At 31.9% G+C, this 27,622-nt stretch overlaps 2 protein-coding genes across 3 annotated transcripts; one reads left to right on the plus strand and one right to left on the minus strand.

Moving 5' to 3' along the window:
- Window positions 1-572: 572 nt before the first annotated feature.
- Window positions 573-15,534, plus strand: LOC102602690 (sodium/hydrogen exchanger 8). 2 transcript variants are annotated; one of them, XM_015303754.1, is made up of 24 exons: window positions 851-939; window positions 2,351-2,379; window positions 2,680-2,730; window positions 2,895-2,986; window positions 4,466-4,543; window positions 4,618-4,775; window positions 4,972-5,073; window positions 5,149-5,266; window positions 6,043-6,095; window positions 6,174-6,239; window positions 6,592-6,636; window positions 7,197-7,252; window positions 8,315-8,499; window positions 8,614-8,661; window positions 8,774-8,881; window positions 9,656-9,887; window positions 10,204-10,506; window positions 11,390-11,487; window positions 11,775-11,906; window positions 12,000-12,218; window positions 12,302-12,508; window positions 13,129-13,396; window positions 14,081-14,385; window positions 14,871-15,534. In XM_015303754.1, exons 4-24 carry the CDS (start codon window positions 2,966-2,968, stop codon window positions 15,201-15,203), a joined length of 3,135 nt encoding a protein of 1,044 aa, XP_015159240.1. In that variant the 5' UTR covers window positions 851-939; window positions 2,351-2,379; window positions 2,680-2,730; window positions 2,895-2,965; the 3' UTR covers window positions 15,204-15,534. The 2 variants fall into 2 exon arrangements, with proteins under 2 accessions (XP_006364070.1, XP_015159240.1); XM_006364008.2 differs by lacking the exon at window positions 2,351-2,379 and having other exon boundaries at window positions 573-939.
- Window positions 15,535-23,175: 7,641 nt separating this feature from the next.
- LOC102603025 (protein XRI1-like) lies at window positions 23,176-26,257 on the minus strand. The gene is made up of 5 exons (XM_006364009.2): window positions 26,113-26,257; window positions 25,422-25,591; window positions 25,239-25,323; window positions 24,506-24,640; window positions 23,176-23,749 (listed from the first exon to the last, which is right to left on the minus strand). The coding sequence occupies exons 1-5, from the start codon at window positions 26,204-26,206 to the stop codon at window positions 23,463-23,465; spliced, it is 771 nt and encodes a 256-aa protein (XP_006364071.1). The 5' UTR covers window positions 26,207-26,257; the 3' UTR covers window positions 23,176-23,462.
- Between the last annotated feature and the right edge of the window lie 1,365 nt (window positions 26,258-27,622).

Below are 27,622 nucleotides of genomic sequence, written 5' to 3' on the forward strand. Positions count from 1 at the left end.
TACGGGTGTTATAAATATTGTATGTCCTCCTAAATAAAATTTAATTAACATTATTCCCTTTTTATTTTATTACTTACTACAAAACATAACTTTATTTTCGTGAGAAAAATGAATTTTATTGACTTTGTAAATTCTGAAAAAAATATGTTATTATCCCTACAACAACAAAGTGAAAAACTTAAATTCCTTAAAGAAAAAAGATTACTTTATCAAATTTGTGCTTAATAAATATTCCAAAAGCATTTTTGGAGGGGAAAAAGAAGAACAAGCAACACAATCTCACTTTATTCGGATCCTAACTATACGTGATCATATCAATTTAGAAAATTACTTCTTATATTATTATTTTTTCACTAAATTTATATATTTATTTTCTTTAGATACATATATCTCAAATATATATTTACACGAAATTAATTATAATTTATTTCAAAAATACTATACACAAACATGATTTGTATGTATCTAAAATACACTCTATTATTCGACTTTTTGCTATCTCGCTCGTCTCTCTCGTCATAATCATAGTGATTACTTTACTTACTTAAAAAAATACAAAAATTGAAGGAATCATAGTACACTAGACAACCAAAAATGATAGCATCTTGTACAGTGCGTTTAATTTGAACTTGATGGTATTGTTGCATTCATAGTCAACCTTGTCCCTCTTTCAAAACACACTAAAATTCATTGAATTTGCCACTGATATTCGATTATTGTTTGTGAAGCAAATAATGGAGTTGTTAGTAGAAACGAGGCCGTTTAGAGTAGTAGAAGAGTCAATTTCAGCTGAAAGTTCAGGTTCAGATCCTACAAATGCTGTCATTTTTGTTGGAATCAGTTTGTTATTGGGAATTGGTTGTAGACATTTGTTGAGGGGTACTAGGGTACCTTACTCTGTTGCTTTGCTTGTTCTTGGTATTGGACTTGGGGCTTTAGGTTTGTCAACTCTTCTTTCTTTATTTTTTCTCTCTGTTATTATAATATTATTGTGCTTGTGCTTGTACAGAATGGTGAAAGTTTGAGTTTTTAAGACACCCTTTTAAGCTCTTGTTTGATCCTAGATTTTGAACTTTGAAAATTTGAGTTTTTGATGTTTTGTGAGTGAAAGTACCAAAGATCCAAAAAGGGGCTAAAACTGGTTTGAGCTGGTTGTTTTTGGGAACTTGAACATATTTGAAGATCAGAGGTTTAAAATATGATTAAATTTCATAGACGAATAGATATTTGAATATAAAAATAATTTCTTTCCGAAATATTAGTAAAGACTTAGTTTTTCATACACCCTTATAAGCTTCCGTATGATCACAGATCTTAACTTGAAAATTTGAATTTTTGAAGTTGTGGTTTTTGGAACTTGAAGTTATGTTAGGAAAAAAAAATCAAGTTTTCTGAATGGAAGTCACAAAAATCCAAAAACTGGTCGGACTCAGTTTTTGAGAACTTGAAACTATTCAAAGATCAAAATCCGATCGAGTTTCATGGTCATATAGATATTTGAAGATAAATTTTTAAAATTTACTCCACCAACGCTAGCTTAATTTCTTTACAAATATTATGCAGAGCTTTATTATGATTTGGTATTTGAAGGTACCACTTAGCTTCATGTTTATCCAGCCCCGAGAGATTCTTCTTCTTACTCTAATTCTTCCTGTTTATTGTTATTGTGTATTTATCTGTTTATTTTTTGTATGATCTAACTGAGTTAATTTGGGGAATTCCTTCATGTTTTGTCAAACTCAACTACCCTGTGATCCAAACTAGTTTGGGCCGAGTATATGAGTTGTCTGTATTTGGAGGATTTAAATGGTTCCTTTGGCTATTTTTTATGTAGGCTGTCCATCTAGCGCAACCCTCCTTGCAATTGGGTCCAGCTACACTTTACATATAAGTGGAGTTGTGTTGAATGTATAAACATTACCTCTTACTCTTTGAATAAAATACATAAAATGTTTCTCCATTCGTAATGGGGCCTTATCGTTATTTCCTTCTCCCACAATCTTTTACAGATGAATGAAATAAAAATCTCATCTAAAAACTTAGTTTTAGAGAGGGAACTTAGAGGATGTTTGGGTTAAGCACTTTTTTTTGTTTATTTGGGTGTTTGGTGAACACCAAACGTGCTTTAGTCCAAGTGCTTTATAGATAAAAACAAACCAAAAGCTATAAGCTGGGCAACCCCTTGTGTTTTTTTAGCTTAAAAGCTATTTTAGTTTGACCAAATATTTTACTTTGTTATCCTTTACACTTCTCTGTATCTCTCGAAAGCCCCTTCATAACAAACATCCTTAACTTTTGATTTTCCTTAGCTTCTCCTTTCATCCACTAATTTTGCCTTCCATCTCTGCAGCTCAAGCCTACTGTCTTATTTGTTCTGGGGTAAGTTTGAAATGTTAGCTTCAATTTCTAATTGCTTAACTCCGTGTTAGTATTCTTTTCCTCTTTCTAGAATTTGATTTTTGGACGTCTTCTAGAGCATCTGCTACCAGCTCGAGATGGAAATGACACTTATATTATTGATCTGTCTAACATATAAAATTATGCACCTTTGCTTTAGGTGCCAACAAACTTGTGAAGTAAAAAAACGTACATTTTAGAGTTGGTTGAACTACTAAGCAGTCTCTCACATGATGTATTTGAATGCTGATATTGATATATACATAATAAATTACCCCGCAGAGTATGGAACACATCATGGGTTGGGAAGGATTGGCGATGGTATCCGTATCTGTAAGTTCAATTCTTTATCTTTCTTCATTAAGTATCCATTAAGTTCAAATCAAGTTTCCCTCTGTCCAATATCAACTAGAAACCCCATTCACAAGTATACCACCAGTCAATTGTTCTGCTCTCAAATGACTGCTCGTGGTAAACCATATTTGGTATCTGCACAGGGGCAAACATTGATCCTGATCTTTTGTTGGCGGTTTTCCTTCCTGCTCTTCTTTTCGAGAGTGCTTTCTCAATGGAAATTCACCAGATAAAGGTACATTACCACTAGCCTTCCTCTTTTCTACTGCTCGTAGAATGCTAATACTATGGAGAGCTCCAAGTGATGATTTTTCTTTTCCATGTATTCACATCTGTATGTTGTTATGCTTGTGCACTTTCAACGTCTACCTTCTTGCTTGCATTATTTGTTTCGTTCATATGGTTGTTTATCACATAGTTTATGCTATTCTTCTCTTATAAATGTCATGTATTACGTCTTCTTCATTTTTTACAACCTAATATCTTGCGGATCCTTTACAGTTAGATGCTTTCATCTTTAATTGCTCACCAAGTATTGATCTGCTGGCACTGAGCGTTTTCTAAAGACTATAGATACAATATATTTTTGATGAGTAATAATTTTATTGAATAAGATGTAGCATTGAGGGAATGCTTCATACACAGAAAAGGCTGCAATTTACAAAAATGGTTTGAATTTCCCCCTACAATTTCTGGATAGAAGGCATGAACTCAGAAAGTGTATAAATTGTATAATCCTTCAATTTGTCCAAAATGCTAGTAGCTACAAACACCTACATTTAAGTACATGAAATGCGTCCTTATTGCTGCAGTTTTTTTCTCTCATAACACCCATAACATACATGCTGGGGTGGTGCCACTTTCACCTAAAGGAGAGGAACATGTACCTTAAATGGAGTACTAGGTGGCAATGTTGGAAGATATGGTCTATGTCTTCAGATTCACTGCACACAAATAGCATCTATTATGTAGGATGATTTCTCTTTTCTGTAGGTTTCCTTGTGTGAGACAGCCACTGCGTAAAGCTGCTCACATGAACCGTGCTTTTAATGGTGTGTTGATCTTCCATAGGTGCTGTCATGAGAAACTGTTCTGGCTCTCCCCTGATGAAACTAACCATTCTGTCTCTCCCCTGACGAAACTAAGGACAGATAACAAGATTGGATTGTGAAAGCCCCCTTTTCACCTACTTTCCAGCACAAGCAATCTGGTTTATTACATAAATGACTGTACTGGTCCAAGCTTCTCTATTAATTCCTTGATGCTGCCCGTCTGTCAATCTGTTAGAATTCTTCTAAGTTTTTCTTCCCATCAATTTTTGGTCATGCATTGAGCTTCTGTGTCTCCAGTATTTTGCATCATGTGGAACAAATCTTGAAATTCATCTCATAGGGGGGTGTGCCTAACCATGCATCTTGCCAGAACTGTATTTTCCTTCCGTAGCCTAAGCTGGATGCTGTAACCAAAAAAAGAGCTCTTCCGAAAGCGCGCTCTTATGTATTTCCATAAGCAAACTCCAGAAGAAGAGGTGGCTGAGTTAGAACACTAGTGGGAGGAGCTCCCAGTCACTAATTATATTATGGCATTTGGCTTTACACAATTTGCCTTCTGCAATAGTATCTTTCTATTCTTTTTACATCCTATGATTCATTGAATTTGTCAAGCTGGATTTTACCTCTATTAGTTAACTAAACCAGTTATTCTCCTAATGCAGAGGTGTGCAGTACAGATGCTTTTACTTGCTGGGCCTGGCGTGCTTATTTCCACTTTTTTTCTTGGAGCTGCCCTCAAGGTAAGCTGAATTCGATTTTCTAAGAGTTTGATAGTTTCTTTGATGGAGGCATCTGAAATTAGTGACAAATGTAGATTGCTTTTCCTTATAACTGGAGCTGGTCAACATCATTGTTGCTTGGTGGACTTCTAAGCGCTACTGATCCTGTGGCTGTTGTAGCCCTTCTGAAGGAGCTTGGTGCCAGCAAGAAATTGAATACCATAATTGAAGGAGAGTCCTTGATGAATGATGGGTAATTTTCTCCTAGTAGAAATATGTTGTATGTTGCTTATGTGAAGAGATGGAAATTTCTGTAATTTCCATAGCGGGAGGAGAGAGGATAACTGAAATTTCATGAACTGTATCCTATTTCCTTCCCTTAACTTTGAGAATTTTTCCAATAATTTTTTGCATATTCATCATCGCCATAACCTCTCTTTTCCCTTCAGGACGGCAATTGTTGTCTATCAGCTACTTTTAAGGATGGTAACTGGTTGGACCTTTAACTGGGGAGCTGTCATCAAATTCCTAGTACAAGTTTCCCTTGGGGCGTATGTATATTTGCATTTTATATTGGTTATCTGCCAGTGGGAAGTTGGCTGATAAGTTCTGTTTCTGTTGTCCAGAGTCGGCTTTGGTATTGCTTTTGGTATAGCGTCTGTGTTATGGCTGGGATTCATTTTCAATGACACGGTGATTGAGATCAGCCTGACTCTTGCCGTGAGCTATGTTGCTTACTTCACAGTATGTACCCTTCCAATCTTGCATGCTTAAAAAGCTTTGTCCGCCATTTATTTGTATTGGGATGGGAAACCTTATCTGCTATCTACTATTTGAATTTAATAGAAATGGATACTGGGTCTAACTCAACCCCGCAAGTTAGTTCATGAGAGGAGGACTCTACAAGACCATATATGGAAACCACAACCCATTCGTTCAACCAATGTGTGGCATAACCACAGGAGAGATATCTGGGAATAAACAATATCCTGGAAAGGTGTATGACTATTAAATTCATAATCATATGTGACCATCTTTGTGAAGGAAATAGACAAGGAAAAATAAGTACATCAAAATTATCAGGAAATTAAACAAAAATAACTAAAGTAGATTCCAAGCAATGGCTTTCTCTGAAAATGTATCCGGCATGATAATTCTTGCTGCAAAGAAATTATGCATCCTTGCTTGTGATGTTATTGAGAATTAGAAGAAAATGGGTCGAAATGGAGCAAAATGCATAGTGGTGATTCATATAGTTGGTACCAATTAGCTTAAGGATGGAAGGATAGATGTTGTTGTTGCAATTTATGTAACATAACTTAACTGAACATGTAATTTTAATGCCAAATTTTATATTAATAGCGGAAATAAAATAGCAGTTACAAAGTTAATTATATCAATACTACTTAGCCAGATGCAAGTCCAGTTCGAGTTTTTGCAATTTCTCAACTGTGCATTCTAATCATGTGGAAAAAAAGGAAAAAAACAAAGTCTAATGACTGCTTCCAACAATGAAACAGGCACAACAAGGGGCTGATGTCTCTGGTGTCTTGACTGTGATGACTTTAGGGATGTAAGTGTTAGAGTTGATCTTTTGATACTCTTTCTACAGCTGGAGAACAACTTATTTTGATATGCCATGCACTAACAGGTTCTACTCAGCTGTAGCTAAAACTGCTTTCAAGGGAGAGAGTCATCAAAGCTTGCATCACTTCTGGTAAATTTTACTAATCTTCTTACAACATTGTAATTGAACAACAGATAAGAAGACTTGCGTTCTGGCAGTAGACCTTATGATACACTTATTCTTCTCATCTTGTTTTGAGTTGGGCACTTCATTACTCCAGAAATTTTTTGTGCAATACCATTTTGAATATCTAATCTGGAATTGGGTAACATTATCCACAAGATTGCATTATATATCTGGTGTAAGATTTATGTCTTACCTTCTGACATCACTACCCGCATGATTGAACATCTGTAAGATGATAGCATGACATGTTCTTTTTATTTATATGTGCAACAACTTTTGATTTTGGATTTTAATACAAATCTCACCTTTGTTTCAGGGAAATGGTTTCCTATATTGCAAATACATTAATTTTTATCTTAAGGTAAGTATGTATTTAGCTTTTTTTTATCAACTCTGTTGATTTAGTCGTTATTAACATTAGTTGTTAGCATTGATACTTTTGGAAGTCTTTTGATTGCTATGTTGCTTAGGAGAATTTAGGCTGCCAGTGCCAAATGTTGCTTCAATTTAAGTCATTTTTTGATCAGGTAAACAATTATTGTAAAATTAGGTCTTGGCCCTAACTCACACCCCAAAAGCTAGCTCAAAGGGAGGATGATCGCCTAAGCCTTAAAAGGAAGCCACCCATCTCATTAACCACCAATGTGGGTCTTTTTTCATTCTTCAACACCCAACCTCACGCCCAGGGCTGGGCATTTGGTGCGTGGGCAACTTTTTGGTCTTTTGTGTTGCACTGGGGAGGCACTCCGTTGGTTCCGCTGTTTGAGGACTATCATCCTTAACCATTCAAAAAATTAGAAGTGCTATTGAGGAGGATTAAGCTTTGGTGGAAGTTATTTTAGGCACACTAATTCTTGTTCTTATAAATTTATCCCGTGAAACCGAAAACCTAATTGCTCATTTTGGTTATCTTTTCTGCAGTGGAGTCGTCATAGCTGAAGGAATTCTTGGTGGTGACAATATTTTCAAAATCTATGGTACTTCTGCTGTAATGACATTTGACTTGTGAAGACAGAAGTAACATTTATCTTACTACAACCAAACCCTATTTGTGTTCTTTCTTGTGTTACGTGTATCTATTTATTTTCTGTAGATTTTGCCTGCAAGTTATCAAAATGAATTTTGGTACTGATGGCCTTTAGCAGATCTCGTATACTACTTGAAGTGTCTTCCGATTAAGAGTCAACTGACATTAAATAAGTGAAGGAGCCATCCATGCTACTTGTGATAAATATAACACGGGAAAGAGTTTATGTGAATGCGTGTAAACAATTGTTTTACATTGAGCCTTATTTTTATCCATACTTCACATGTAGTATATAATACAGATTTTCCAGTATGGGACACTAAGTCTAATATATACATTAACTATTTGTACTTCCCCTCAAGCCGGTGCATATCAGTCGCATGTACCAAACATATTACAGATGTAACTAATACAAAGACCAATGAGTGACTTTGTGAAAATATTTGCAAGCTGATCATTTGATTTCACAAATTTGTTAACAATATCTCCTGATAGTATCTATTCTCTGATGAAGTGATAATCAATATCTATGTGTTTAGCCATTTGATAGAACAGTAGATGTGATGCAATATGAGGGCCGCTTGATTATCACACACAAGTTCCATCTGAACGATTTCTCCAAATTGCAATTCTGTAAGCAATTGTATAATCCAAACTAGCTCTAAGTTGCTATAATCATTGCTCAATCTTATGCTACTGCGCTAGATTGAGCAACCACATTCTGTTTCTGCTCTTCCAGATTCCAGAACACCAAATTACTTCCTGCTAAAACACAATATCCAGCCAGAAAAAAAAACGCCATGATTGGATTTTATATTTTTTACTTTGCCTTATTTTTGTAGTTTGTGCTTTTCTCTTTTGGCCTCTCTATTTACACAAGTATTATGATTGTTTATATGTATGTGGGGACGGCTAGTTTCTGTTCTATTTCAAATGATAGTCTTTTACACTCGGTTAAACTTTCATTCTAGTTAAACTACATCTTTGTTTAATGCTTTTTAATGTATTTCAGATAATTCGTGGGGCTACCTCATCCTTCTTTATGCGCTTATCCTTGTCTCGCGGGCCGTTGTAGTTGGTGTATTGTATCCATTTTTACGATACTTTGGCTATGGTTTGGACTTGAAAGAAGCTTTTATTCTTGTCTGGGGTGGTCTTCGAGGTGCTGTAGCATTGTCTCTTTCATTGTCAGTCAAGGTAACTATGTGCAGATGCTCTCTCCAAGCCCTCTCATTCCTTCTGCGAAAAATTCTTACCTAAGGGCTAAGTGTGCCTTTGTTTCTAAAACTATTCCTTCCTGGCTGTTTTCAGCGTTCCAGTGATGGCTCTCAATATATCAGTCCTGATACTGGAACTCTGGTAAGTAAAAGAAAAGAAATGTAAATGGGAAATCCAACAAGTTTGAAGTCTTCTATATTTAATTATCTTTTAGCTATATCTTTCTAGTCATACAGGCCTTCTTCTGTTGCAGTTCGTTTTCTTGACTGGTGGGGTTGTATTTTTGACGCTCATCATCAACGGTTCAACCACACAGTTTGCTTTGCATTATCTGGGAATGGATAAGCTATCAGCAGCAAAGGTAGAGTTGATTTCGACATGGTACTATTTTGTCCTTGTTGGAGCTTTAGAGGTGGAAAAATGGTTTTTTTTCCTAGGAGGTTTTGATTTCTTTAAGGGATGTTAATGGAGTAAACGGATGGTCTAGGAAGACGTTATTATATCCAAGCCTTTTTTCAACTACATAAAATGGGTGACAAATGGAATGGATAACTATTCATCTAACCCCATTTATGCTAGCTCATCTATTATCAGTTCACCATGTTTGCTACCTGAACTGTTTCTTTATGTGGTTTGTCATTGATGGCAATCAAATTTGTCAGCCCCTCAGAAATTGGAATATGCCCTGCATAGCAGAATTTATATCTTCTATGGACCGACTGCTTTTCTCTAACTGACCTAAAAAAACACTTGCATGATATTGAATTTAAGCAAAATACGAGAAGAAATCACTTTACCTCCTAATCATAAAAAGAAAAGGATATTACCTTGACATGTCAGAACTGTTCAAAGACCAAATCCTATGATGACAAGATGAGCAAAGATGGGTTGAGTAGTAGAATCCAAAAGAGAAGGCAGACCTCTGCCTCTTTGTCACTTGTATTCCTGAAAAAAAAAAGCCATGATAAGGAAGAAAGTAGTTTAATTAGTCAATAACTTCTTAAAATAAAACACTAACCTTTCATGTTGAACAGTAGATGCTTAGGTAAGCAAGTAAAGTCCTGTTACTTGCAGTTTTATATTTTGTAATCTTCATCTATAGGCTCTTTTTATAACGTAGTTTATCTCATTGCAGAAGCGCATATTGAACTACACAAAATATGAGATGTTGAACAAAGCTCTGGAAGCATTTGGTGATCTTGGAGATGATGAGGAACTAGGACCTGCTGACTGGCCAACTGTTAAAAGATATATTACTAGCCTAAATGATGTGGAGGGTGAACCAGTGCATCCTCATACTTCATCTGAAAATGATGATAATGTGGACCATATGCATTTAGAAGATATTCGGATCCGCCTGTTAAATGGTGAGAACTTTACATTCTCAATTTAAAGTACATCTTGTTTGTGATCTGTTCTGTCACTTCTGGGTCATTTTCCTCGATAATTGTGTGCTTTGCAGCCTGTTCCACTTATGTAATTGATTTATGACCACTAACACACCAAATTACCTCCCATCAGTACAGTGTATATGGAGTAGAGCGTCAATCAGAAGATGACTCTATGCAGTGTTCATCTGTACAGTAGAAAACCTTATATTTTGACTATCCTAGTGAAAATCCTAGCTCTTCCATTGATCATGAAATTCAAATTTGATTGCTAAAAGAGAAATTATGTTTCCAGGTGTTCAAGCAGCATACTGGGAAATGCTCAATGAGGGCAGGATCCCACAAACTATAGCAAATCTTCTAATGCAATCTGTGGAGGAAGCAATTGATGTAGTATCGCATGAGCCCTTATGTGATTGGAAGGGTTTAAAATCTTATGTTAATATCCCAAATTATTACAAGTTTCTTCAAACAAGTTTTGTCCACCGGAAGCTTATTACATATTTCACTGTTGAGAGGTTAGAGTCTGCATGCTATATCTGTGCTGGATTTCTCCGGGCGCATAGAACTGCACGACAGCAACTAAATGAATTTATCGGTAAGTAACTAGTAATGATTTCTATATAACATCTTTTTGGCACATCCTTTCCAGCATGTTATGATTCTTTTTAATTATGTTCAACTTTCCCTGCTCATCTTCAGTTGGACCATTTCTTTCTGCCTACAAATCATCAGTGGCAAAGGTTGAATGCTGAGACATTCTGGCTTAACATAATAAAGCCTTTTCCATTGACCAAAAAGTCTTTTTGCATTTGAAGATTAGATAGTCATCTTGAGTAGTCTAAGGACATCAATTCTTATGGTGGCTTTTCTAACCTTTTTTTTGGCGATGAAGACTACTGATTAGGTCTTTTATATGAGATTTCTCAATTGTTCAGTTTGCTCGATTAACAATAATCTGAGGATTGACTTCTTTAGATTGCGACTTCCTACAATTGTGTAGAAGTTGAACTATTGCATTCAAGTAACATATTCTTCTATATTTTAAGGTGAGTTATGGTCTATAAGGCATTAGGTGAAGATAGTACTAAGAAATGTTGAAAACTATAGATATCTGGCATGATAGGAGTAAAAAAGGTTCCATCAGGTGGTATCCTTAAGTTTATCTTTATGCTGTTGGTACTAATGAGTGATAAAGGTTGCACATTGGGTTAAACAGCTACTATTGTTACATTTTTTTCTCCTCCGTGTTCTCTTCCCAAAGAAAGGGAGAAAAGGTAAATATTTTACCAAGAATCTCTTTTGATGCTCCCTAATGAATGCCTCAACTTTAGCATCACTTTCATGGCTTTATTCTTTTTATATCTCTTTATGAGGAAGCTTTCTCAGCAGTGAAATCCTTACAGAAGAGAGAAAAATAAAGAAAAAGAATGATATGTATTGGAGTTGGAAGTTTCTTATGCAAGCAATGATGATTTCAGGTGAGAGTGAAATTGCTTCCCTTGTTATCAAGGAAAGCGAGGAAGAAGGAGAGGATGCACGGAAGTTTCTGGAAGAAGTCCGTGTCTCATTTCCTCAGGTATACAAAGACAAATCTCTCTCAATGAGCTCAATATTTCCTGTTAGACTGGAAAATGTTGAATAAAAATACTAGAGGGTGCAGCCTGGTAGTACAAGAAATTTTATGCTACCTGCATTTTTTTGCCAGATTACTGCATGCTTGAATCATGGTCATACACTTATATTTTGATATCAAGAATACAGCTGTCTGGTTTCTGCAACGTATATATGAACTTTATGTGTTGACAATATCCAGTCTACTTCTTGAGTAATTTTACTTGGTTCTAAAAGAAAGTACATACTCAGGTTCTCCGAGTTGTGAAAACCAGACAAGTTACTTACGCAGTGTTGAATCACTTGATTGATTATGTCCATAATCTTGAGAAGATTGGTATATTGGAGGAAAAAGAGATGACACATCTTCACGATGCTGTTCAGGTGAGCATTTCCTTCTTATTTGCTAGTCCAATTTCATTGCTTTTGTCTTACATCTGATTTCATACTTGATATTTTTTTATGTATTTTGTGCAGACTGATTTGAAACGGCTTGTAAGAAATCCACCACTGGTTAAATTTCCGAAAATTCGTGATTTGATTAGTGTCAATCCTTTGTTGGGAGCTCTACCTCCTACGGTGCGTGAGACACTAATTGGTTCAACCAAGGAGATAATGAAGTTACGCGGTGCGACCCTCTATGAAGAGGGATCAAAGGCAACTAGAGTTTGGCTTATTTCAAATGGTGTAGTGAAGGTAATTAGTAATGTAATGGTTATTATAATAATAACTTTTTAGCCAAAAACATATTTCTGAAAATATGATATCGTGTTTGATAGTGGTCAAGTAAGAGCGCGAGTAATATGCATCTACTGCATCCAACTTTTTCACATGGGAGTACACTAGGTTTATATGAAGTGCTTGTGGGAAAGCCTTACATCTGTGACATTATAACAGATTCCGTGGCTCTCTGCTTTTCTGTTGATAGTGAGAGGATACTTACTGCTCTCAGATCTGATCCAGCTGTAGAAGATTTCTTTTGGCAGGTATTTTGAATGATTATCATTTTCAACTTTTTTTTTAAAGCTTCCATACATATATGCTTAAGCTTAACACATCTTTCTCGTCATTATCAGTATTGTGAAAAATAGCAGAGTTCTTCAACTACTGAAAGAGTATACTGAGTTAAAACAAGAGAGAAGAGATTTTGGGTCCCTAACATTAATATTTTTACCATACTGCCAAGTTTTCAAAAAAAAAAAAACATTCTTACCATATTTTGCATGGTTCTTCCGTTATCTTTTAACACAAAAGAAAAGTAAGAACTCAAGTACATCTCAGCAAGGAAGGAATTGATTATACTAAGGTCTAGAATTGCTCCGATTGAGTGATAGTGTTCCAGAAAAGTTGCACTTTTTTGCTTACCTATCAAAAGAAAATTATATCACCTTGAATGATCTTCAATGATACTCGAAGGCTCTGTTGCTCCCTGTCGTTACAAAAGCATGTCATTAAGGGTAAAATAAGAAAATTAAAGTTAAATTGCTTCCCAATATAGAAAGATCCCATCTAAGGGAAGAGTGCCACATTAAATGGAATATAGGGAGTAACTAGAATTTAAGGTTTTTTTGAAGCAGTGACTCACAGGTTATCTTGGTGTCTGCAGGAAAGTGCACTTGTGCTTGCTAAAGTCTTGCTTCCTCAAATGTTTGAAACGACAACAATGCAAGATATGAGAACTCTGGTTGCAGAAAGGTCAACTATGAGTGTATACATAAGAGGGGAAAGTTTTGAATTGCCTCACCATTCCATTGGTTTTCTGTTGGAGGGATTTGTTAAATCTCATGGCTCAAATGAAGGGCTTCTTTCAGCTCCTGCACCGTTACTGCCTTTGGCATTGGAACAACAAAGCTTCCACAACACAGAAGCATCAGGTTGCTTCTCACCCCCTTTAGCTGCAGTTTTTCAGTATCTCACTCTTTGTAATTAGGGGACAGCTGAAATCTTGGTTATACTCAGTGTTATCAAAATCAAGAAGCACAAAAAAGCTCTAAAGTCTGTCGGCGCTTAAACTGCAAATAAAGCGCGAGCTTTCATGAAAAAAGGTGCAAATAGAGAAAGAATACAAATATATATATGTTAGTCCAAGACTAAAAATAATAAGTACAAACAACAAATATATGGACAGGAAATTGAAAAAAGATAATGGTAAAGTGAAATATCAATTGTGCAGTGTTGCTTGTCTCTTCAGGAGGCAAGGAAAAGTATGTCTTAAGGCCTTGATGACAATACTAACAGCGCACATTAAGCGAGGAAAAACACTCTTAACATGTTTGAGCCTCGCTTCAGGGCTTAAGTGCGCCTTTGACAACACTGTTTATACTTGCCTCCCATATGGTCTTTGATTAGAAACTTACATGACTGTTAAAAACAAAAAAAATTGTGGTATGCTGACAATTTTATTCTCTCTTAAGGTTGGCATATATAAGCAATTAATATTTTTTGCTTCAGATATTTATGGTACTTGCAACTTTGATTATTTGCATAAATCCTCTATGATTCATAGCCTCATCTCAGATAATTTTGATTAATTTGTATTTTTTTTGGTTCAAAATTAGTTGTCCATGCAGCTAGTTTTTCTCATCAACCTTCTCAGTATCAAGTTGAGACAAGGGCAAGAGTGATTATGTTTGATATTGCGGGATTTCTATCAGGCAGGGGTCTCCAGAGAAGATCGTCTTCGCTATTATCGCACTCAATTGATCATCCCTCAAGGTCTTTTAGTAGAGAGCTTGGTGGTTTAATGAGCTGGCCAGAAAATACTTTCAAGGCTATGCAACATAGACAGGATGTGGAACAAACTGGTCAACAGGAAATGAATATGTCTACCCGCGCAATGCAGCTAAACATCTTTGGAAGCATGGTTAGTAGTAATTTAATTTATTTCACAATTTCTTTGGCCCATAACAAAGTTTACTTAAATGTTAGGCTTTGCAGAATGGAGCAACTTCTCGTAACAGTGTGTCGATTAGGCCAGAATTCTATTTACTGTTTGACGGGGCATGCCATGTCCTTGTACTTTTTTGGTTTTGGAACTGACGAGTTTGTGTTTGATAGACAACATTTTTGACAACATAAATATAAAATGTTCATCTATAGTTGACGTGTCAAAATGAGAACTCGGGCCAAGTTTAAGGGTCCGTCTATGTGTTTGGTCATTATGATTTCTCCTACTCACTCACCTCTATCCATTCCTCCACCCACCTCTTCCCAACCCTCGGGGTTGCAACCAACAATATGGGCTTGAAGAGAATCTTCTTGTCTTATTCATCATCGAGTTGCATTCAGTTGAAATCGCCAGTTTTCAATATTAGCTTCTAAGATTACTTGCTCTTTTTTGGTTATTAGATAAGCAACACAAGAAGACGTCCGAGAAGTTTTCCTGGAATTAGTGCAGCCAAAACCTCTCACAGTCAGTCATATCCAGAAGTTCGATCAGATCGCGCACAAACACTTGTTTCTGTTCGATCTGAAGGATCTACCACATTGCGAAAGAATGCTCAAGTGCAAGGAGAGAATAAAGATATGAGTATACAACTTCCAAGCGCACCAATTGAACAAAGTGACACAAGAGAGTACTCGAGTGATGATTCTGGTGGCGAGGATGAGCATCTCATCAGAATTGATTCGGGAAGACCAAGCTTTCCTCAATGGATCACAGAGGAAGATAAAACATCATAGGCAGACTGAGCCTTTCCACACTGTGATTATGTGAATACTACTAAGAACATCGATTTATGTATCAATTTATGTTTGAATAAAGTGATAGAGTAGCATGAGAAATTTTACCATATTGTTCTACAACAAGTTCATCTGAATAATGTATCTGTCTTAGTATGCGTGAAAAAAGAAGTGCTACTTTGTATTGAGGAAGTTATAAACTCACTTATATATGATGGTTTCAATTTTTTGTTGTAACTGGTTTGTTTCCAGAAAAGCTCTTCTATATAGATGTCCAAAATGTATAATGTACAATTTTTCTTTGAAAAAAAGGCAACATTGATCCTGTTTAATAAGATTCATAGCTTTTTATAGTGACTAAAAGTTGTTATCTCCTAATTTCTGAACAGCTACTCAAGTATATAATTGTCTTGTTTTGTTGAATTATAGTGTTATATACCGTAGTAAAGAAGTCATGTGGAAAAACACTGAAAAAGAGAACAGTAGTAAACAACAAATAATACGATAACTGAAGCAATGAAAATATGTCATACTAGGATGGAAGAATAAGATAGCAGGAGAGTAATAATATTATAATATTGATAAGGGAATTAGACAACACTCAACTATCTAATTATTTATTAACTTTTTACTTTAATCTTCAATCTTTATATTTTCCTATTTAGTGTTTTATCCTCAGTCCTCGATAAGTTATAGATATGTCTTACCCTGTCTAATCATCTCTCCACAAAACTTCTTCTGCCTACCTCTATCTCTCCTGATACAAGCACCCTAAGATCCAAGTCTTGGGACAAGAGATCTGACCATGACTTGAGACCAAATCCTGATTCGACACGAGATTCGAGATTCAAGATCTAATCGGGACTTTCGACCCTTGACCCGAGGATCGAGATCCCACCCTAACCTAACACCTGAGCACAATTGAGACCCGACCACGACTCAGAATTTGTGCCCGATTAGAAATCTAAGCTTGACCTCAAACCTGATCAGGGACCCGACCCTAACCCGATACCCAAAGTTTGACCTTGATTTGAGACCCGAAATCTAACCTCAACCTTGACATGAGATTCAAGTTGAACCTGATATCTGAGCTTGACCCAATACCCAACCCTGACACGAGATGCGAGTCTGACTCAATACCTAAACTTGACTCGGATTTTGGGACCTGATTCTGACCCGAGACCCAAATTTATCTCGAAACCTAATTTGATCCGAGAGTTTATTCGATACGTGAGATTTGAATCCCGACTAAATAATCGTTTTGATTTTCAGTATGATACAGACAAAAGATATTTCATGAATTAATATAAATTAAAATATCTTCGAAATTAATGAAATAGCTAACCCCTTCATTTTAATACGAAATGTATTTCAGACCTAATTACACTTAATATATGGATAGCCCTACCCAAAGTTTTACCGAGGTGGTTGATCTTGACTTCATCTCGACTTATTCTTACCAAAAATTAAACAAAGCACAAGAAGACTCATTCAGAGACTCAAAAAAAAAGTACAAAAACTCAGAATTTAGTCGTTTTGATTTTTCGCGCTCGAAACTCTTCACGCGGCTTACGCGTTAGCTCCACTTCCATTTCGTTTATAAATAACTGAATCTTATGTCAGTTATTAAACACACAAATATTTTTACCTCGAGTTGATTAAAAATTCAAGTATTCGGTTAATTATTAGTTACACGGACGATTAATTAATGGCAGTTACCGATGAACTCCGGCACCGGCAAACGGAATGTGGCACCGGGACGGCGCCGCGTTGGATACCGGAAAGGGGACAGGTTGTGAAGAATGCGATAAAGAAAATTTTCTCTTGTTTCTCAGGTCAACAACGACGTCGTTCCAGACATTCTAATTCCTCTGTTTATGCTTCTTCTGATTATTATCAATGATTTATAATATCGGAGAAACGTATTTAGAATTTGAAATTTATTTGACGAGCAATGATTATATAGCTAGGATTGATAATTTATAGGGGTTTTGCGAGTTAATTTATAATAATAATTGAGTTGAGGGTGAAATATTTATTGTTAATTGATGTTGGGGGATTAAACCAATATAACTATTGAATTCGAGTAAGCCCTTGACAACTTGTTTGAATGGTTGTTATAATCATTTTATAATGTATAATAGTATATATATAAGTTTCGATCAAATTTGGATCATGCATTTTGAGAATGACGATCTCGATAGAATTTTTTTTATATTCAAGAATTGAACTCGAGATTTCAATTAAGAGTGGAATAGTTCAACAACTCATTACTGATGAAATATAGGTAATGTTGCGACTACATCAAATCGTCTGGGACATAGGGTGAAAGATTTATCATTACAGAATGATAAAATTTAACCATATAATATCATATAATTTTAATAGTTATCAAAATAAATAGTATTCAAAATAGCAATCTCTATATTCCTTCCACTTAAATTACTAAAATGCAAAAAAAATAAAAATGGACACCAAAATAAACTAATTTAATATAATTACATTACAACTTCCTTTATTAGATAATACTTTCAAGTACATAAAGTAGCAGTAAATAAAATAACAACCAAAATAATTAAATAATGTAATAATGCATTCACCTATGTGGTCTCATGCATAGTCGAAAGTTATATACGGTTGAAATTCAAGTATTTATGTTTGAAGTTCAGACAAAAATGACTAAATTTTAGTCGTGCACGATTTTAGGCAAAAAAAAATAAAAATTCTAAACAAGCAAAAATAGTTGAAGTTTAGACAAAATAATATTAGTCATATATAGTTAAAGTTCGGGTGAAAATAACTAAATTTAAACCATATGAAAGTTGGATTTAATTTGTCAAATCTAAAGGTATTGAATATTTGTGCACTTTCAACCGATTTGTTTGGGCCTAGAAATATATTGGGCTCAACACTGACGAATCGATATATACATTAATTTGTTAGCAGTGTGGTTGTATCATCCATTAGTATAATGCTTGAGGAGTTGAGATGACTTCTGTGGCGGACAAGATTTGATGAGAAAAGTGAGGATCACGTAGTTTGGATATGTAAAAAGGAGGTGTATAGATGTGTCAGTTAGGGAGGTGTGAGAGGTTGGTTGTAGCAATAGTTAGGAGAGGTAGAGATAGACCTACAAAAATTAAGGGAGATGATTTAATAGGACACACACCGCTTCAGTTACTGAGTACAAGTCCTTAGATAGAAAGGTATAATGACTATCAAAAATTAGTATAAATGGTTAGTAGGTAACCGAGTATGGTCGATCCTTAGGTGGGAGAGCTAAGCATGAAGGTTTCCCGATACCCTTTTCTTCTTAGTAATAGTTGTATTTAGTATCACATAGTTTCTTATTCTTATATGTGTTTCTACTATCTGTTGTTTCATTTTATTTTATATCTTGATATTTTATTGTCCTTTTTTCTTCTGACAATCCTTCTATATATATGAATAACTTTCTTTTAAAGCCGAGAATCTACTGAAAACAACCTATATACTCCACGATGTAAGCTAAGATTTGCGTATATCTCACCATCTCTAAACCACACTTGTGGAATTACACCGAATATATATTTGGATATGTGTTATATTCCCATCCAAACCTATTTCATGGGAGTTGATATCATAATGACGTGAGAACTGCATTCTTTTGACGTCATCAATAATTTTTTAATAGAAAAATTAAAAGTTGATGAAATCCCAAGGACACAAATCACAATATAAAAGTGTATATTTTTATTGTATATTATATACCTGAAAGAGAATCTAATTCTCTATTCATTTGGGATTTGAGAAAAAGTAAAAGGTAGAGGGATAATATTCTCACATATATCTAGGTTTATTATCTCTTCCTTCTGCTTCTTTTTTTTCTCTTTGCTTTAATAACAATCTTTCTTTTTCTTTTACTCTTTTGGCTACTTGTCTTTTCCTTTATTTTCTTTCTCTAAATTAATTCAAGTAATAAAAAGGAACTCTAGTACTTGAATTCCAAAGTATTTTCCTACTTTCATTGTATTTGTGTGAATATCGAAATATTACACTTTGTATTTTTTCTGCTCTCCGTCTCATATTAATTATGATATTCAGGTCAGGTGCTCCTGGAATAAGGCATATATTAAATCTTTTTTTTAAACAAGTAAAAGTGAAAGGAAAGGATTTTAAGTGTATTATTTTATAAAATAAATAAGTGGATTAATTAAACTTTTTACACTTGTATTAATTCTTAGAGAGAGAAAAAGAAGAAAAATAATATTCTATGGAATTACATAAAATTTGGAGATCTGACCTCCTGACTTATAATTTCTTTATTGAAGTGAGGAACTATACTTTTAATGGAAAGTCAAATCAACAACTCTGTTTAAGGCTGAGCAATAATCTCAAAAAGTCATTAACTCATTTCAGAAATAAATCTAAAAGGTAAAATTGAATATGATATTCCAATAATAATAATAATAATAATAATAATAATAATAATAATAATAATAATAATAATAATAATAATAATAATAATAATAATAATAATAATAATAATAATAATAATAATAATAATAATAATAATAATAATAATAATAATAATAATAATAATAATAATAATAATAATAATAATAATAATAATAATAATAATAATAATAATAATAATAATAATAATAATAATAATAATAATAATAATAATAATAATAATAATAATAATAATAATAATAATAATAATAATAATAATAATAATAATAATAATAATAATAATAATAATAATAATAATAATAATAATAATAATAATAATAATAATAATAATAATAATAATAATAATAATAATAATAATAATAATAATAATAATAATAATAATAATAATAATAATAATAATAATAATAATAATAATAATAATAATAATAATAATAATGATAATAATAATAATAAAAATAAAAATAATAATATTCATTGTAATTTTATATGTGAGAATCGAGGAAGATAGTCTTGAGAGGTAGAGAGTTTTTTCGATAGACCCTAAGCGGAAGAGACAATTAATGCACTGCATTAAATATTATATTTATATTCAGAGTAATTTTAAATGAAAAACAACATTAAATATGTCTAATAACAAACAATAATATAGCTATGAATTTTAATTAACAAAAATATAGCTATTTTGGAAAGTTTCTCATAATATTATTTCCTTAGTGAAATAATTAATAGAGTAGATGACAATATTATTTGTTGAAAAAATCATTTACTATTAAATTTTCCACTTATGCATACCTAACTTATAAAATTATTCATACCTACTATAATGAAATAATAATAATAAAAAAAGTTGTGCACAGAAATGTCAAATGTCCTTCCTAACCAGGTCTAATATATAATTGTTTCAGAAAAGACAAAAAAAAGAAGATATTTTGTTTAGTTTGCCATACAGCTATAAGATATGCCTGCCATAATTATTAAATTTAATTAATATATACGCCTACTATAGTCTATACTTTTAATTTTAATAAACTTTACATTATAATAAAAAGAAACATTAATCTGAATACTGTAATACAGTCGAACTTTGTTATTATAACTATGTGTTATAACATTTCACTAATGAAACAAGTTTCTTTGGAATCAATTTTTTATATTATATTTTATTTTTCTATAATAACATTAATAATAATCACATTCATAATAACAATATACTCTTTGTAAAATTATTCCTATATAATAGTCATTCTCAAATATTTTCCATATATTATCCCTTTCTTTTTCCTATAGTTTTCAAACAAGGTCATATATAGTCTAGAATTCCACCTCACCAACCTATTAGTAATTAATAGATTAATTTCAAATTAAAACATAAATCATGCACATTACACTAATGATTAATTAGGGTCCTACATATAACTAAACTTTAAACATAGGGTGATGATTTTCCTTTTTTTTTTACCAAATCTTGTTTTTTTATCAATTGTTACATAGAATGATTTGTCCTTCACCAAGTGTTATGGGAAATGGTCCTTTTTTTATGAAACTTATATGGTAACATGTGCCTCCTATGATAGCTACTCATTATAATTTGTCCTATATTTAAAATTTATGGACTATAGAGTATGGACCTTCCACCAACAATATTATATTTTTAGTTTTAGTTAAATTAAAGTAGCATAAGTGCAAACATGTATCAAAAAGAAAGTTTGACAATGTTTACTTACTAGTTATAGTTATATTAACTATACTTTTATCTCATCAAAACATCATTTGCATGTTTTCTAATATAGTATAGTATGTTTGTTCTAAATGATTTGGTGCATCTCAATTAATTTAACGATTATTTTTTTATTAATCATAATTTAGGTAAAAATGAAAAAATTGTGTAGTATACTACTTGCTAAGTTTGAAGCATTGATTTTTCAAGCTATTATTACTCAAACTCTTTTATTTGATCACTGGATCAAAAATATATCTTCAAAAGTCCGGAAAATAATTATCGCCAAAAACTATTTCCTCTAAAAAAAGAATTGTTTTGACTACTTAAAAATAATTGGCGATAATTATTTAATTTTTGAATTAAAGAATGTTTTTTTCCCGCTCAAATCTTAAATGTTAAAGGGGTAAGGTGAAATTGAGTTATATTAAAATTATAACTCCTAAATATAAAAATTAATATTTTTTATGAAATAGACTAAATGATAAACTAAGACACATAAAATTGAACTTGAGAATAATAATAACTAAAAAATATAAACCAGTATTATTTATCCACACAACAACTACACTTGTCAAGGAAATTTTTTTTATCAACCTTTACCTTTTTTTTTCTCTCTTTATTTTTCTTTAATAAATGAGCCTCTTTTTGTTTTTGTTTTTTTTTTTGCCCCTTTACTAATTTCAACTTATTATTTTAAGCCTTAGGTAGCAATAAAGTCAAAGAGATAGTTCACTTTAGTCACATGCATTGCTTTCCTATTCTTTTTCAAAAAATAAACCTAATACTAATTATTTGATCTTATTAATTTATTGTATAGGTATAACATAATTGTCAACATGATGCAAAGGGGCTACTTAGGGATTACAATTTTTTGATAAATAATAATATAAAAAATCTACAATGGTAATATACCAATTATAATTTCAGAAGTAAAATCTTAAGAGAGTAGAACATACATAGATCTTGTTTGTATCTTTCTAGAAATAAATATTTATCAAAAGCAATAAATTATCGGTTCAATTAATTAGTGTATACTCTTTTTTTATCTCTCTTACTATGAATCTTCACAAATTTAATGAGATCTAAGCAAATCAATTATCATTATGTCATGATATATTGATACTACTACTTCATATTTGAGGATATTGTAATTCTAAATATAGTCCAAATATCACATATTTTTTATATAGTGGTAATTGGTATCAAAACATATGTTTTAGTTAATTAAAAGCCAAATATGCTTAGATAAATATTATAAGAACCAAAGTTAAAATTATCAATACTTGAGGGATTAAAAGTGAAATTATACCAAATTTTAACGTAGGAGAAGTAATACATTTTTTTTAACTAGTCCCGTATATATGTTTCAATTTTGATGACATACATCAAATAAATTTAATATAACTAATTTTATATTTTATTTTAATGAGAACTAAGATTTATTTTTTTGATAATTACACAGATATTATGACACATTTAAGTTCATAAATTCAAAAATATTATAGCCATATAAATGATACTCCTATATCATATTTTAGACCATAATTTCTTTTTAAAAAAATTATTTAAAACTAGAGTAGCATTTTTGGATTATTATTAGGACCTTTTTTCAGTCCATTATTCTGCTCAACTACGTACAAACAAGATCCCTTTATAACTCAAAATAGTACTTAGAAAATCTTCAAATTGTCAGAAATAAAATTTTAAAAGCAAAGCATTTTTCATTCTAATTTTCAGTAATTATAAACATATAATCTGTACTTCCACTTACCTCCATATATCTATATATATCATAATTCATACCCCCTTTCTCGTTAAATAACTATATAGCATGTCAACAAGGGCGAAGCGAGCTAGGTCTTTTCATCTGAAACATTGTCAAAGATATATTGACGACAATATTTTTTCTCTATTTACAAGCCTATTTCATCAAATGAGCAAAAGATAAAATATAAAATTACATATTCTCTTTTAATTTTACCTTCCTATCCAATTCTACGTACCTCGAAAATTTAACAAAATTAATAGATCATAAGCCAACCCTAGCTACCTAGGTACGTCCTCTCTAACTTGTCCTCAATTAATCACCCTCGAGTTCTTATAATTGTGATTGTCCCTCTCCCTTGAGTATGAATTTTAGTGAGTGCGACTACCGTCTTGCCGGACAATCCTGGTCCTGCAGGACAGACGGTCGGACGACATGCAAAGTCCCCGACCGGATGCCTTACGGGCCGGGTCGGCCTCATTAGAATCCTCTCGTTAATGTCATTTAACGTCACGTCTCCCTCTAGCCCTCCGGGCTTCACTAGCCCAAATGGATACACAATTTTTCCACACATCCTTTTCTTGCTTCTCTTTTGATCACCTCCTCCTTCAAATAAAAAAGAAAAAAAAATCGTCAGTCAAAGACAGTTCGATATATAAAATATTTTGTATTTATAGATTTTGAAAAAAAACCACACTTTAAAGAATGTGATGTAACCGGTCTATTCTGATATAAACATTAATGACTGCTTTCAACTTGTAACCTATAAATAATTATATAATTAAATGATAAATTATTTGCTTTACAGTTACGAAATATTATTCAAATTAAAAAAGCAAGTCAACAATATTAGTGGTTACTTTTTGACTTTTGAGTATCCAATATATTTGTACCATTTAAACATTTTTCATTTTTGCTATTCAACAGTAGCAAAAAAAAACATATTAATAAAGATTTAATTAGTTAGTAACTGAAAATTCTTATATAAAGTCGCACTTTAATTAATAAGTATAGACTTTAATGGAATTTTTTTTTTGAAAATGTCAAATTAAATAGGGTATGCTGTCATGAGAAAGAACAACAACCCCCACACACAAAAATAGGCTAGTGTGATCTTATTGTATGTAAAAATATTATTTTTTTCGAGCATATGCATATATATTATGAGTCAAAAGTAATACACTTTTATTAAAAATCAAATACCCTCAAAATCAGTCTCATAATTCAAGTACGGAACTAAAATTTTAATTATGAATCTAATAACAATTTAATAACTTTGATCAAAATTCTGCATTCTCGTTAAAACATAATCCACATAAGATTATAATTAATTATAAAAGAAAAAAAAAATGAGAGAGTTACCATATTGTAGAGGTTGTTTATTATGATGAGATGATGATGTTGGTGAAGAATTAGAAGAATAATAATAATTTTCTGAGATTGCTTCCTCCTCTGTTCTTTTGGAATATTCTTCACTCATTTTGCTCATTGGATCCCCTATAATTAAATTAATCATTAGTATAAATCAATCTCCTCTTTTAAATTTCAATTTAACATGCAAATCATAACGGCAATTACTAATCATTACTCCATACCAAACGTTTTTTTTTAAAATAATAATAATTGCATTGGACAAGTTCTAGGTAAGAGCAAAATTAGTAAAATAGTACTATTTGTTAGTAATAATTTTAAATAGTAATAATGTTTAAGTTTTACTAGTAATGACGTAAAAAATATTCATATAATTAGGGTAATTATGTGTAAATAATTTGTTTTTTGTATGTGTATAATATAATATAAAAAAATCATTTCAAAAGAGCTTGACCGTTTCAAAAAGCGATCTATAATGATCATGATTATTATAAAGAGGTCTAAAATCAAAAGGCAAAGGTTGTCTGATGACGGCTAATGCTATAAAGAGATCTGACGATGTAATTTAAATTTTAATAAAAAGAAAAGAAAAATCATAGGAAACAAAGCTAAATATCAACATTTGTATTACTAAATTACACCAATAGAAATTAATTCCATTTAAGCAAAATAAATATTTAATTATATTGAGATAAATTAAAAGAGAATTAAGAATTAGAATTACCAGAAAAGCTATCACACTTGGTTATCTGGCTAAAAGAATCATAATCCTCAGAAAATTGTTGGTCAATTGTGGAGCTCCACAAATTCTGCAACATAAATAAGGAAAAAAAAACATTGAATTACAATTCAACAACAAAAATAAATGCCATAGAATTAACAAAGTAATTAATGTAATTAATTATACCTTAATGGAATTATTTGAATCTTTATTTTGATAATTCTCCTTGTCATCATCATCATTAAACAATAATAAACGCCTTCTTTTCGAGTTGAATTTGAATAAAGCATCTTGTAGATATCCACTTGATAAGTCACAATCAAGATTTGACAAAAATGGAGGAGTGCTCTCCATAACTATAAAAAAAATTAAAAAAATTAGCAGGGGCGAAGTTAGAGAGACGAAAATAAAAATTATAAGGTTATTTATATACACCACCAAAAAAAAAATAGCAGAGGCGGAGTTAGAGAGGCGAGAAAAATATAGATATAGCACATAGTAAATTACTTGGTGAAAATTTTGCTTCGAACTGTTGAATCTCTTTCATCGAAAAATTATGTTACACATGCATAAGATAAATATGTTATGTATCTATATATATATATATATAGTAAATATTGAATTCTTCGATGAAAACTATGCATTCACCACTACTCGTTAAAGCCAAACAAGAAACTTGAGAACAAGAAGAAGAGAGAAACTAAAGAGTAGTTAGATGGCGAAGCTAGAGAGACATAAGGGGATCCAACACCGTAAAATGACTAATGTTCAAATAAAATTATGTATATCTATGTATAGTAAATGTTAAATTCTGACTCGACTATTAGTGACGAATATCGAAATAAGAAAATGAGAGAAGAAGAGATAGATGTTTTACATGAAGACATGTCATTGTTGAAAACTTCAAGGCCATGGAAGTCACAACCTAGGGAAGAGAAGCTATTGTAAGCAATTGAGTGAAGGTCACCCATTTTTTTTTTTTTGATTGATAAGTTTTTGTGTGATGCAGAGAAGAGTAAGTACTCAGTATGTATGTATGTTCCAAATGTGTCATCTAGCATTTAAATAGAGACAAAAGATATGGCCCATCAAAGAAAAATAAAGACAAGGTGCAAAAAATATAATTAAAAAAATAATGGGGAATCAAATGTTTCAAAGGAAGATTTGGGACTTATACTTAAAAAAAAAAAAAAAAACTTTGTTACCTCACTTATTACCTCATTTATCTCAATTTATGTAATACAAATGAAATATCAAAAGTCAATTAAAAAGATTGTCGAAATTAATATTTTTTAATTATTTTTAATTTTTATTTATTGTTACTTATAGTATTTTTTATACGTAATTTTCAAATATAGAAACTTTATTTTATAAAGTTTAAAACTTGTATATATGAATTTATGATTAAAAAAAATGTAGAAGTTTATATTTCAAAATTTCAATGGTACTATATAAATTTGAGACATAAAGAGTATGCTTTTAAGTCTTATGGTAGGATATATGATATTTTGAGAACGTGTGGCTAGAGTAGGCAAATGAATTCAAAATTTGATTTATATTAACAATAAACTTTTAGGATAATAATTTTAAGTAATAGTGGTTGGATTTTGAAATTTGTTTTGCAGAGTTCATATATAAGATTTGCAAGCGCAATAATTATCTTTTCAAAATTTGTTGAGTCTTTCTATTTTGTATATTTCATTTTGTAATTTCAAAATCTTTTAATTAAATAACGTATTTTTTTTGTTATCTTAAATTAAAATTATTGAATTCTGTTAAATACATATGTTAAAGTTTTTCCCCATACTTATAACATGAAGAAACATTTATATTTTTATAAAAATTAATGGGTAGATATATAACAACTTGCCCTCATCGAATATTTAAATCAAACGAATAGAGACTAACACATACTTCATTATTTATAATATGAACTTTGTCTTTTTCTTATTCTCCAGTCATTATTTTTAAATTCCTAAAATTTGTCCTCTAGTCTTTTAATTTGCCTCCAATAGTAGCTATCATATAGGTTTGTCTAATTTGTCTGCAAAACTAGCCGCCAGGTTATATTGGGAATTTATTTATTTATTCCTCTCCTCCTTGACATTCATTTAGTTTTATTAAGAATTATTTTATAAGGAAAATTAAATAAGACTTGTATTTGTGAATTTCAATTTAAGCCCGAGTTTAGTACTTTATAATTTTCTACTTATTCTCATATTAAATGTTTTTCTTCCTTGTTGTTCTAACCTACATCAATTTTATACTCAGAGAAAACTACATAAATTAGACCAAGTAATGAAGCTATTTATCCAAATGGGACCCAACACAAACTATTTTGAGTAAATTACATATATGGCAAACAGATTTAAGCAAATAATTCTCCA

The sequence above is a fragment of the Solanum tuberosum genome, unplaced genomic scaffold (assembly GCF_000226075.1).
Source record: "Solanum tuberosum cultivar DM 1-3 516 R44 unplaced genomic scaffold, SolTub_3.0 scf00469, whole genome shotgun sequence".
In the NCBI taxonomy this organism is placed as follows: Eukaryota; Viridiplantae; Streptophyta; class Magnoliopsida; order Solanales; family Solanaceae; genus Solanum; species Solanum tuberosum.